This window comes from Punica granatum, chromosome 1 (genome assembly GCF_007655135.1).
Source record: "Punica granatum isolate Tunisia-2019 chromosome 1, ASM765513v2, whole genome shotgun sequence".
Classification (NCBI taxonomy): domain Eukaryota; kingdom Viridiplantae; phylum Streptophyta; class Magnoliopsida; order Myrtales; family Lythraceae; genus Punica; species Punica granatum.
Window position 1 is genome coordinate 51,329,405 of NC_045127.1, and position 13,990 is coordinate 51,343,394.

The 13,990-nt window shown below is 39.1% G+C and overlaps 1 protein-coding gene across 2 annotated transcripts; it reads left to right on the forward strand.

Annotated features, from left to right (window-relative positions):
• The first annotated feature begins 6,037 nt into the window (after window positions 1–6,037).
• Window positions 6,038–9,737, forward strand: LOC116201098 (endoribonuclease Dicer homolog 2-like). Of its 2 annotated transcripts, none has more exons than XM_031532206.1 (8): window positions 6,038–6,550; window positions 6,824–7,284; window positions 7,400–7,503; window positions 7,582–7,781; window positions 8,028–8,237; window positions 8,337–8,741; window positions 8,835–9,113; window positions 9,198–9,737. In XM_031532206.1, the coding sequence occupies exons 1-8, from the start codon at window positions 6,275–6,277 to the stop codon at window positions 9,540–9,542; spliced, it is 2,280 nt and encodes a 759-aa protein (XP_031388066.1). In that variant the 5' UTR covers window positions 6,038–6,274; the 3' UTR covers window positions 9,543–9,737. The 2 variants fall into 2 exon arrangements, with proteins under 2 accessions (XP_031388066.1, XP_031388074.1); XM_031532214.1 differs by having other exon boundaries at window positions 7,585–7,781.
• The last annotated feature ends 4,253 nt before the right edge of the window (window positions 9,738–13,990 follow it).

The following is a 13,990-nucleotide window of genomic DNA, read 5'->3' on the forward strand; positions in this document are numbered from 1 at the left end:
AATTTTCAAATTCTAATGAGTTCAACTAAATTCAACTTAAACGCTAATTCAACGCATATTATTTTCACCGATTGTGTTGATTGTCGTACCAAACTTGAGGGTCGTATCCATGTTTATGGACTTGATTGACACACATCAACGGTTCATGTATTTATGTGTTTGGTGTGGGTCTATCGATGTATTTTATGTGAACATATTCGTAACGAGTTGTATTCAAATCGAAGCACGAGAATTTTACTTGCTAGTAACTGATCATCATGTGCAAAGTTTGTATTATAGTTCAAACTGTTGCAATCATACAGTATAAACATCCGCCCATACAATGTTATGACCATTAGTGAGCCGAGGTCTCATCCGATATATGATATTACGGAAAATATTGCATTCTAGTTAGTTCCATCTCAACCTGGCAATGGGCTATTTACTAGTAGTATGAAGGAAAATTGATAGCTAACATTAATGGGCTATTTACTAACATCGGTCAGTTCAAGCGGTTCGGTATTTGTTCTGTTTAAGCAAGGTTTTGGGTTCGAGTCCTTGTGAATGCAGAAAATCTATGTTATGAGTGCTTTACCCTTTAGTAGATCGACCCGGCTCGACTACATTAATCGAGACTCAATTGAGTTTTCGAATACCATGGTCCACACCGAAAGAAAAAAAACATTAATACGCTATTTAGCCTAGTAATGATCATAAGAACATCACCACCAGCACAATGGTCTAGTGGTTAAGCTCTAAGCGCTCCACTTGAACATTATGAGTTCAAACTTCAATAAGGACATAGAGCTCGCCACTATGTGGGTGTATTATCGGATGGCGGTGGCCGGCCCATAATGTTTAATCTAGTGGGCCTTGGACTTAATACACTCGTATGTTAGTGGGACTGCGGTGACCAAGTTGGGCTAAAGTTTCAGCGAGCTATAGTGAAAGGAACATTTCGTGGCAGTTAGGTTCCCTTAGTTAGGGCAGCCACAGCGGGCCAATAACCCGACCTAACCTCCCAGGGACATGCAACAATTAAGATCATTTGCATTAATCCTTGGATGCCGGTGCACTGCTATATGGGTTTTCAAAGTCTATAATAAATTATTTTAGGATTTTTTTAATCTAGAAAATCAACTAATCCCCCTTAAAATTCTCGCAACTATTCACAATAGCATATACTATTGTAATTTCACTAAAATTAATGACAGTTGATTACAAATTTAGTTGAAAGATAATTCTTAAGAAAATTGAATGTGAAATTAATTACTAGCGGGACAAGTTTTACGATCCCTTCCATTAATTTTTCATGTCAAAGGAGAGAAGTTTTATTGGTGGAATGCATCACTTTGAGTAACGGAAAAAAATCCATTTTGATCATCAACTTTATATTATTTTTAAATTTTCGTTCTAATTTTATTTTTTCAACTTCGCTTTTAACATTGTATGTTTTATTCACTTCAACCTCACCATATACTTTTTCATACAAAAGTAATTTTTTCATTCAAAAAAGCTTTTTTAAAATATAACTTCATTGGAAAAATTTCGAGAAAAAAAAAACAGAGATTAGAGAAGGAAACAGAGAGGAGGAGTGCATCGATCAGAGCCTCATTAGCAACTAACCCTCCTCTTTCGATGTCTTCAGTGGCCTTTGGGATCACTGACAATCTTGGAGGAGAAAAGAGTTGTTACTCCCCTCCCCCTAGATTCAATGGTTCTAGTTTTGGTTAGGATCTGTCGATTTTAGGGGAGGAGGCCCTACCAGCGGTCACTTTTCTCCCCTTTATGTCATCGGTAGCTCCTTATATAATAATTATTTTAAAAAATATATATTTGGATTGGAATTTATTTTTTGATGAGAAAGTAAATAATTGAACTGAAGTGGACCAAATATGCAACATTAAGGATTGAAAAAATTAAAGATCCAAAAAAAGAAAGTACTACATGCGGTTATTTGTGTTTCTTTTCCCCCTTTCTCCTGTTAATTGCGACTTGTCATCATAAAGCAAGTTGAAATCCGAATTAAGATTCTTTTACAGTTTTCCTCACGAGATACACTTCCCTACTGCACCTCCTTAAAAGGGATATTTGTAGAGATCAATTACAGGACGTCATGTCATAATTTGTCAGATGATTGTGATTAACAAAATAATAAAAAACTTTTTAAATTGCAAGAAACTTGTTATTTAATGAGAGACTTATTTTTTTGATACCGGCTAAATAGTAATAAATTTATTATTTTATAAGAAACTTATTATTTTGAATACAGTAAAATTCTTATTAAATAACAATTTTTTTTGCTAAATAGTAATAAATTTATCTTTTTTGGATTCTCCTTAAACGCGCATTTTTAAGGAAGCTCCTTATATTAGAAGCACTCTTTCTTGAAAGTTAGAAAAAAAAAAGCCAATAATTCTCCTTCTCCCTTTACATTCACCCCGTTTGGTTTTACAATCAAGTTTTTAAAATTTTAACTTTAATTTTAACTCTATTTACTACATAACAAAAATCAACAATACAATTATTATTTTTCTCCTTATTTTTCAATTTTTTTAATCATGCAATTCAATTTTTAACTTTAAATTCTCTCAACTATCAATCACTTTTTCCACAATTCAACAATACAATCACTACTTTCTCTCAACTATTTATTACTTTTTTACACTTTTTCTCATAATTCAACAATACAATCATTACAACCCAATTAAAATTAAAACTAAACTTTACTTAACTCTAAAATCAAACAAACCTCGCGATCACAAGTTGTGGGCCCTGTATGCTTTGAGGGCCCAATGGGTTGGGCCCACCAATCTGTTTTAAAGTCATAATAAATCCATATTCATTCAAAACGAGGACTTTAAACAGAACTAAGTGGGTTCGGCCGTTGGCTAAGGTCGAATGCACTAATAAAACATACTTTAAGTATGCTTTAAAGTATCGTCTCTGGGTTCTGTGCTTTTCCTTTCTTATTTTATTGAATAAGTGTCCTGAGTATATCATTTATCATGGACTCTCTTCCTTCCGGTGGGCTTGATTTCCGATGGCGTCCTGCATCTGCTCCTTTCCCCCTCTCTTCTCCTCTGGTCTTCATGGGTATGGCAGTGGAGCTCCATCGGCTTGCCCTTTGAAAGTTGTGGTGTAGATTGTTCTCTACCGCGTCGATTTCTACGATCAGGATCAGCCTCACTTGTCGGCTTGTGCCCAGCACTCGTTGTGGCTCAGCCCCGCAGTGGATTTCGACCCGACGCCTCTTCGTAGCTGAGGAGGCTGCGACCGCCATCGACATCTCCGCCTCAGATCTGAGGTGGAGATCGTGTCGACGGCGACACGGAGGTTGTAGGGGCCATCCTTCTCCGCCCCAATTTGGGTGTCGTGTTGTGGAGGTGAGACAGCACCCCCGCCCCCCCCCCCTGGTGATCAGCTCTCCTTCTCTCCAATCGGATATGCGGCTAGGAGTGGTGGCAGTCCCTACCCCCTATTCGATGGCGCGGTATGTCTGAAGCGGTAAGGCAGTGCCGCTGACAGCTTTCGGCCTGCCTTTGTGTGGCCAATGCAACCCCGTGGTGCCTCTCTGCCTCAGCTCCGCCCCCTTCCTGTCCGACCAGATCTCCTCCTTCCCCAAATTGCGGCTTCTAGTCTTCGAATATCCCGCCTCCGCCCCCTACGATAGCATCCACCGTCCATCATTAAACTAGATCAGGCCACTAGACTGCTTGGTTGCCTCCCGCCTGCTCAAACCAACCTTTTGTGCCGTTGTCTTCAACTGTGCCATTTTTTTTTTTTGTTGGATATTGGACAGGTCTCGAGTCCGCAGTGTGGTTTGAACCAATCGAGGCTTGATTGCCTTGGTTTGATTATCTTGGGATTGGGTCATTTAGGGCTAGGGCCATTGATATTTGATCTTGGGGTTTGGATATGTGATGGAATCTCTTATACACGGATACTGGCTCAAGTCCCTTCATCTACTCGACTTTGCGGAGGAACTCCCTCTGCAATGAAGTAGAATTTCATAATGGATTTTGGACTATCTCCACCATCCTGGTTTTTTACTTGAGGTCCATGATGAAATGCAATTAAGAGGTCGTGATTAGATCTAAGGACTTTAAGATGGCAAATGATAATTGTATTTATTTTTTGTCGAAATAATTATTTCACTCATTTTCCTTTGTCGTTTGCGTGTCAGATAAGTCATTTGATTCTGCTCTTGTAATATCTGACTGGACATTTTTCCTTTATATCCGCTTTTGCTGTCGATTATAGTGAATCTACTTTACCTTTTAGCAAAAGAAAAAGATCAAACAAATGAATGTACAAAATAACTAACTATTAAGGATTATATATATATATATATATATATATCAGAATTTAAAAAAATCTAGCAGCTAATGAAGTCTCTACCTTAGTCTCGAGATTGGAAATTGAGCTCGTCTTTTTTTTTTTTCTGAAAAAATTTGAATGTTACGATCCCGCCACACCTGATTTACATAACACGTCTAGAACAGGCAAAGAATAACAATAGAGTCCAACCTTCTACCCTTAACAGACCAACCCAAGCCAGCTCGGAGTTGCAGTCCTTCACTTCTCTATAAACTCCAAACCTTCCAAGCAAAGCTGAATTGGTTAATACGCTCTCGGAGTCCAACGTATACCATTTCTATGTCATTCAATGAAGCACGGAGAATGCTTAATGGAAACCATATTGCCCTACTCCATTGGATTTTACTCTCCCTTGGCCAAAATTGCTCCCGTGCCGCAACAAAAAACTAGCCAGATTTTCAGGCGTGTTTGATTTTAGAGTTAAATAGAGTTGAGTTTTGATTTTAATTGGATTGTAATAATTGTGTTATTGAATTATGAAAAAAAAAATGAATAGTTAAGAGAAAGTGATGATTGTATTGTTAAATTGTTAAAAAAATAATAAATAGTTGAAAGAATTTAATATTAAAAATTGAATTGAGTATAATGAAGTTGTATGTGGGTTTATATATGGAGCTCACCTTTTTGAATTGGAAGAGTTAATTTTTATTGTGTAGTGAGTAGAGTTAAAGTTAGAATTAAAATTTTAAAATCAGATTGCAAAACTAATGGGATGGAAAACTGTCCAAACCACTCGATCTTGTTGTTGAGGTTGCAGCATATGATCTTGCTTTTGCTTTCAAGGGTCACGAGGAAACAAAAAGAAGATGACCTCAATCAGAAGCTATTTTACTAGAAGGGAAGGGCCCATTAAATCCTCCTGATAATCGGGCCCCTCTGAAATTATTTCCATTCACTCTCGTCTTGAATGAAGATTCTACGCAACTCTGTACCAAAATGCTACCTGTTTACCGAGCATACACGGTCAACAGTAACATATATATATATATATATTTTCTAATTATTGAAATTTTGAAAAATGTGATTTAATAATGGAAAAGAAACACGAATTTAGGTAAAAAAAGAAAAGTAAAAATAAATATATTTTTTAAAATAATTATGTTGCACATTCAGAATACCAAACGCGAATGCGTTTCTAACAATAGGATTCAAAATTTGACTAGTTATGGGGCATTATTAGGCTACCATTATCAAAAATGGTTTTTCGATGATTCAATGCACGATATGATCACTTAAATCAAATTGGGTAGTTAACACATTTCGAATTGAGATTATAGAAGTAAAAGTTTTTTGATAATCTCGGTATAAGATGTGATAACTTAATTTAAATTAATTTTCTTTAGTACGTGGATCCGACTTGAATTTGAATTAGTCGGAACTCATTGCCATTTTGAATATCGGGTGATGCATTTTAGAGATTGATCAATGAGATTTAACATGAACGGTGTGTTTGATTTCAGAGTTAAAGTAACTTTGATTTTGATTATGGAAAATGACAAAATGTTGTGTAGTGTGTTGAGTTAAAGTTAAAGTTAAAAAAAATTTTGACTTGGAAAATGTGAATTTTTATCGTGTATTAGGCTGAGTTAAAGTTAAAATTAATTTTTTTTGTGATTTTGATATTGAAAACAGACAGATCATAAATATCTTCTCTCTCTTCTTCCCTCTCTCTGCCTGCCCTTTTCTCAGGATCCCCCACACTCACTCCACAACCCATCACTGCTTCCCCTGCAAGTTCCTTCTCCTCGAAGCTTTCACTGAAGAACTCTTCGTCTCATGCGATGCGACGAAGAAATGAAAGCCAAAGGGAAGGGGAGAGAGAGAGAGAGTAGCATGCGAGTTCTTCAGTGAAAGTCCTTCGAGGAGAAAAGTTTTTTGATCTGTGATAAAAGTTAATACATTCTGACGTGCTTCGATGGATAATGTAGATGCCGAGAAAGAGGCATATGATGATGAGCACCCAGCTTACTTCCCAGTTGAATTGGTTAATACGCTCTCGGAGTCCAACGTATACCATTTCTATGTCATTCAATTATTGCAACACTTTAGTTACGATGTAAGAGTTCAGGGTCTGGTACTTGCTATGAGGAGTGAACTAGAGCCTGGTATTTGTTTCGAGTTACAAGCAGATAGGGGGATGCTGACTGCAAACTTCATATATGCTGGGTCCTGGAGTCTCAAGGAGGAGCAGGTGCGCTGTTTCACTGTAATGTTACTTATATATTGATATGCTTAAAGGTATAACGAAATTATTTTTCCTTGGATTAATGGGTACTTAATTATGAACAGCCTTACTTGCCCACTTAAGCTTTAGCTTAGAAAAGAGAGCAGAGATTTACTAATTAGAACATTGACAAATGTCATCTTCATTTTCTTGTAAATTTAGAGAAACAATTATCAGGTAAATCTATTCATAGACAGTCATTCTTGTGTTTGTCCTTATCTTAAAGTTCTATGTTGACAGGTGAATTGTTGCAGGAAGTTTCAGAGCACTCTTCTAAGCGTGCTCGTGGAACATAATGTCACTAAATTGGTGGAAGTTTTAAATAGTTTCAACTCTGGGAATTCACCTGGTATCGATTATTTAATCCTTCCATTAAAGAGTGGATACCCAAATGAAGGCACCGTAGATTGGGAACCTGTCGCCTCTGTACTGTTTCCATCTGCAGAAGTTTCGAATAGTCCCACTTCAGGCTCGAACGTATCGAATGAACACATCAAAGGCTGTTGCTTCCATGGCCGTTCAAGTCTTGTAACCAAAGATGGACCAGTCTGCTCTTGCTTGCTCCAGAATTCTGTGGTCTACACCCCTCATAATGGCCGTATATACTGCATCTCTGGTTTCTTGAACAGTCTAAATGCAAATTCAAAATTGAATATGAGGGATGGAAGTAGTGTAACATATAAGCAGTACTATAAAGAGCGGTACGAGCTTCTTATCAACTCTCTTCTGTCTTTCGTAACTTTGAAAGTTTTACCATCAATGTGGCAGGCCTTTCCTCGGAGTATAGGATTTCATGGATGTTGAATGAATTTACAGGTATGGCATCAATTGGCGTTGTGAAGAACAGTCATTACTTAAGGGGAGACACATTTTTCAAGCGCAGAATTGTCTCTTCTGGGACCGACATAGAAAACAGAAAGGTTTGATGTGCATCACTCAACCTGTTCGCCCTTTTTCATTACGCAGCTTCAACTTGAGTTTTCTACTTTTGCCTGCAGAAGAGCCAAGCAAAGCGATGGTTGAGCTGCCTCCAGAACTCTGTCACTTGATAATCGCTCCAATATCAATCGACACAGTGTACTCCTATTCATTTGCTCCATCGATTATCCACCGCCTCGAGTCATTGCTTATGGCTGCAAATTTGAAAAGGATGCATTTGGATCATTGTGTACAAAATGCGGTTATCCCAACTATCAAGGTCTGTTTATCTAGTTGTTCCACTAAAAGCTGATAGAGATGCATATGTCGTGCTTGTGGTTCCATGTGATAATTATTATTTTTACTAAATTTACGAACATATTGACATTGCATGCATGGCCCAAAAAAGAAAGTTGTGTGCATCTGTCAGTTAGTTTTGCTTCCTCTGGTGATGCAGTTGCTGGGTTTTCTTCCATTTTATAATTGCTCGTGAAGTTTTTGGTGATTGCATTATTCACCATTTCAGGTGCTGGAAGCTCTTACAACTAAACGGTGCCATCAAGAATTTCATCTGGAATCTCTGGAAACTCTTGGTGACTCTTTCCTTAAATATGCGGTCGGTCAACAGCTATTTAAGTCTTATGAAAATCATCACGAAGGCATGCTGAGTATCGAGAGGGAAAGAATAACTTCTAATGCCACACTCTGCAAATTAGGCTGCGAATGCAATCTTCCGGTACTTTTTTCTTCCCTTAATGTGTTGCAGTTGTTGCACCAACAAAGATTGAGTGCTCCTCTTTTCTAATTTCACGACTGTTTATCTTCTGTCATATAGGGATTTATTCGCGACGAACAATTTAATCCAAAGAATTGGATTATTCCTGGATACAAATCTCAGTCTCTCTTAAACGAGGAGTTTGTTTCCGGAAGGAAGATGTATGTGGTGGGGAAAAGGAAGATTAAAATGAAGAGAGTGGCGGACGTGGTAGAGGCGTTGATTGGAGCATATGTTAGCACTGGGGGAGAAACAGCAGGTGTAATGTTTTTGGATTGGCTCGGTATAAAGGTGGACTTTAGGGTCTCACCATATGAAAGGGGAATCCACTTAAACTCTGAGAAGTTTGTTAACATAAAGCAATTGGAGGCCCTTTTAGGGTACTCATTTAATGATCCTTCTCTGTTGGTAGAAGCACTGACGCATGGTTCTTTCATGCTTCCAGAAATTCCGAGGTGTTATCAGGTACGTTTTGGTTGCCCCTAATATTTCAAATTTTCTTCCATAACCCGTTTTACCTGTTGATATCAATTGGGGTTGGTGATTCATTTTCTGCAGCGCTTGGAATATCTCGGTGACTCAGTTCTGGATTATGTAATCACGGTCCATCTTTACAGTACATACCCAAGGTTGTCGCCGGGGGTAATAACTGATATGAGGTCTGCCTCCGTGAACAATGATTGTTATGCTCTTGCCGCTGTTAAGGTGGGATTGCACAAGCACCTTCTCCATGACTCGAACGCGCTGCAACGTGATATAGCCAACACCCTCAGGAACTCTGACAAGTTCGCACCGGCATTTACGTATGGCTGGGAGTCTGAAACATCTTTCCCGAAGGTTAGCAAATAAACCACGCAAGTTTGCCATGTTGTGACCCATGTTTTCTCGTCTCTTTGACTCTTTGATTGTTAAATGGAATAGGTGCTAGGGGATATTATCGAGTCTCTTGCTGGTGCAGTCCTGGTGGATTCGGGCTACAATAAACAGAAGGTGTTTGACAGTATTAGGCCTCTCCTGGAGCCACTGGTCACTCCCGAGACGCTGCAGCTCCATCCAGTGAGGGAGCTGCACGAGGCGTGCCAGAAGGAGAACTACACACTGAAGAAACCCACGGTGTCTCGGGACAACAACAGGATATCTGTAACGGTTGAGGTCAAGGCAGGTGGAAAAATATACAGGCACACTTCATGCGCTGACAAGAAGGAGACAGCCAAAAGAGTTGCCTCAAGAGCAGTCCTCAAGTCTCTTAAACAAGCATCTAGGTGACGATATGAGGAAGACACGAAATCTGTTCTTGTCAATCGTGAGACTCCTTAAACTGGGAAGCGGTTTTAAGCGGTCCATTTTTGTCATTTCGTATGTAGTCAGATGGGCGATCTTTTTTATATAATGCTACGCATGGTGGTATAAAAATGTCAGTTTTTGGCTAGTATTATCGAATCGGATTTTAAGTTCTTGCAACTCAAATGCTCCCTCTGCCTCCAAAACCGCCGTCTTGTCGCCTACTCTGTTCATAGACAGCACCAAAGGCTTGCCTTCCGACATCTGAAATCCTTACTTCATGTTCCATACAACTTCACCACTCTTCTATCGTCATCTCCTCCTTCCCGTTCTTCTGGTATGTCCACTTCGTTCATATATTCTCTTCTTCCTTATCGATTTTCTTGACTTCCTGTCCTCAGTGAAACTTCTGCGTCCGTACAAAATCTTCCCTTGACAACCTTCCTAGGAGATTGTCGCCTTTAGTAATGAATCTGCTGTCAGCTATTAAGCTTTCTGAATAGCTTTACGGATGGTCGTTTGACGAATATGTGTGATGATCTGTACTACTTTCGGCTTGGTTATGGCGTTAAATTCTTTGTTCGGAGCGAATTGGTGCTCTAATCTTCTTTTGTTTCGTGATGGAACTTTGAATCAGCTACTCATTCTAGTCTTTTCTGCATAGGATGCTATGAATTTGTTAAGAGGCTTAGCTGAATTTCCTTTTGAGCTTGAACCTGTGGAATTTTAGCTTGACCTGTTAGAGTAAGGGCATCTGATGTGGAGACCGTCTCAAGTCGTGCCGAAGAGATAATGGCATCTGCTGGTCTCGAGCAGTTGGAGAGACAACTTGCGGATTTAATGTCCTCCTCGTTATACTCTAATTTCTTTTTTAATTTTGATCGTAAAAAAGGCAAACGGCCGAATAAAAAGAATGAAAATGTGGCAAAATTAGAAAACACATCAATCCTATTAAATTCGAATTTCTTTTTTGATCGTAAAAAAGGCTAACGGCCGAATAAAAGGAATGAAAATGAGGCAAAATTAGAAAACACATCAATCCTGTTAAATTCGAGACCTCTTAGGGTGTGTTTATTTTCGAAATAATGTTTAACTCAACTTCAATTATCTTTAATTCAACATCACAATCATTACTTTTTTATTTTTTAAATATTTTTAACCATTCAATTCAATTTTTTATATTAAATTCTCTCAACTATTCATTACTTTTTCACAATTCAACAACACAATCATTACTTAATCATTATTTTCTCTCAATTATTTATTACTTTTTCACACTTTTTCTCATAATTCAACAATACAATCATTACAAACCAATTAAAACCAAAACTCAACTTTACTCAATTCTCAATCCAAACACACTCTTAATCATTTTGAGTTGACAACTCGACATTTTTTTTATGTCATTACACTAAAACACATCCCTCTCCTTATACTTGACTTTGTTATTTATAATTTATATGTGCAATGAAAGTCAAAGGGGAGGGGTGGAGGGAGCGAGAGAGAGAGAGAGAGGCATGCGGGTGTCGGGTGTCTGGAGAGAGAACTTTCACTGAAGGACTCTTCTCCTCGAAGCTTTCACAGAGGAGCTCTTCGTCTCCCCACTCTCCATCTATATATAGATGTAGGGTCGACTGGGGAGCTTTGCCCACCTCTTCTTCCTCCTGCTTAGTTGAGAGTTGAGACCCTTCAGCTGCATTCACAAGGCGGGACAACCCAGTGATCCTCTCGACTTCTTCCACTCTCTCTTCCAGGTCTGGTTCTCATTCTTAAAATAATAAACTCGCCTTTCGATCACGATGATGGTGGCCTGGCAGTGATCGTATGGTGTCTCTGCCATTGCCCACACCGTTCATTGGTAATGTGGCTTGTACGGTGCTGGCGTTTCTGTCGCTTGTATGTATATGTCCTGGCGTTTGGTTAAGAAATTCGATGGTGACGGGACAATGACGGCTCCCTGCGGGAGGTGGCGTGGCTTATATGAGTCTCTCTCGACAGGGGACAACACGGGGAGGGAGAACCAGGCAAAAGTGATTCGAAAGGAGTGAACTTGCGTGTTGGACGAACTGATGTTGTTGTTGTCGCCCGTTAGCTGAGGCCATTAAACTTAGCGGAAAAAGTTGAACGTCCCACTATAAATAGGAAAATGGGCAAAGTTGATGCTTTTCTGTGCAAAAGAAAATAATCCGTGCTATAAATACGAAAACGAGTAAAGTCTGTGTTTTTTTTTTTTTAAAAAAATTTTATTGGCAATTTCCCCTATATTATATGCATGCATGCCTCTAGCTAGTAGGCTGCTTCCATATGTTCACATCCTTTTTTGGCCTAAAGGAGGATGGTATATATAGGAGCATAATGACTCTTGACCCATATAGATTTGTACAGCAACGAAGGAGTGAGCAGCCATATATATATATATATATTTAGTTAGGAGAGGACTGAAGGAATTTACCAAGAGGATCAATCGTACCTCTTAACTTTTTTTTTTTATACGAAAAAAGTTTACACATATATACAATCTCAAATCAAATAGATTTTACTCATCTAAAAGAAATTAATGCGATTTTTTGATTTCCCTCTCTAACTTCACCAATTCAATGCTTTCTTGGTCGCCAGCCACCACTCCTCAATCGGAATTGAAGGGACCCCATCGAACCCCAATATTCAGGTCCCTTCAAAACTGATTTTTTTTTTTTGGGGGAGGGAGGTGGTGGCCAACATCGAGTTCTCCATTAGTTGGAATCGAAGGGACATGTTGAGCTCTAATAATTGGGTCCCTTCAATTCCGATCAGGGGGCCTAGTTGCCAATCATCACCCCCCAATAGCGGCTGCCGGCGACATCTGAACCAGCCAACCCCCTCCGTCTTTACATACGGAAAAGTTTACACATATATACAATCTCAAATCAAATAGATTTTACTCATAAAAAAAATAAAATAATGCGGGTGTCGGGTGTCTAGAGAGAGAACTTTCTCTGAAGAACTCTTCTCCTCGACGCTTTCACAGAGGAACTCTTCGTCTCCCCACTCTCCATCTATATATAGATGTTGGGTCGACTCGGAAGCTTAGCCCACCTCTTCTTCCTCCTGCTTAGTTGAGAGTTGAGACCCTTCAGCTGCATTCACAAGGCGGGACAACCCAGTGATCCTCTCGCCTTCTTCCACTCTCTTTTCCAGGTCTGGTTCTCATTCTTAAAATAAAAAACTCGCCTTTCGATCACGATGATGGTGGTATGGCAGCGATCGTATGGTGTGTCTCTGCCATTGCCCACACTTGTAATGTGGATAGTATGGTGCCGGTGTTTCTGTCGCTTGTATGTATATGTGCTGGCGTTTGGTTGCGAAATTCGATGGTGACGGGACAATGACGGTTCCCTGCGGGAGGTGAGTATTAAATTTTCAATAGGCTTATACGGGATCGGATTCATATCCACTTAAAAACTCAAACTGATAAGCAGTGATACATAAATCACATATAAATTCATGGATATTCATTAATTTTTTTCCAATGTGGGATTAAACATCCTCAACACTCGCACTAACGTGCAATATGTGGTCTATTTCTGCCTACACGTTGTCACGAGCCCTTAAACGCCCACGATCAACTACTGATATCGAGTCGGGCTCTTCTTCCGTATTCGGACGAGGGGGACTAGCAACAAGACGCTATTTTTGGCTGCTCTCGATATTGGGTCGGCGTAGTGTGAGTCCACATGGGCACGCTGAAGTATTACATGCTCTGATACCATATTAAATTTTCAATGGACTTATACGGGCTCGGACCCATATCCACTTAAAAGTTCAAGCTGATAAGTAGTGGTACACAAATCTCATATAAACCCATGAATATTCATTCATTTTTTTAATGTAGGATTAAATATCCTCAATATCCGTCCTCTCGTGTAACGTGTGGTCTATTCATCGCTACTAGCTATCCACATTAATTTGACGGACGAACAACGATGCACTTCCATATCAACATTTCCTATTCTCTCGGTCATCTACTCTACATACATAAATACATACATTTCTGCCGTGTGTATATATATATATATAATTGACACTTGGTTCTTATATATATCCATCGTGAAAAGTGGGGGTGGGACGGCAAAGAAGCGGGTAACAAGCAAGAGGAAATGGCGGGGCCGTTTACTTAGCCACTGAGGAGGAGGACACGAGGACTACTACATACTACTAGGCGGCCATGCATATTCAAAATTACTCTCCCTCTACTCTCTCTCTCGATATATATATATATATATATATATATATCGTTCGAAAGAAAAATCCGAGCTCGGAGGAAAAAAATTAAGAAAAACGAAGACATAGTAGAGAGACTATGATTTATATCATAAATTTCGATTACTTGTTGTTTTGAGAAACTCTCGATTTGATTAATCAGTTTCTCTTGATTTTTCTTTTCAGGGTCAATA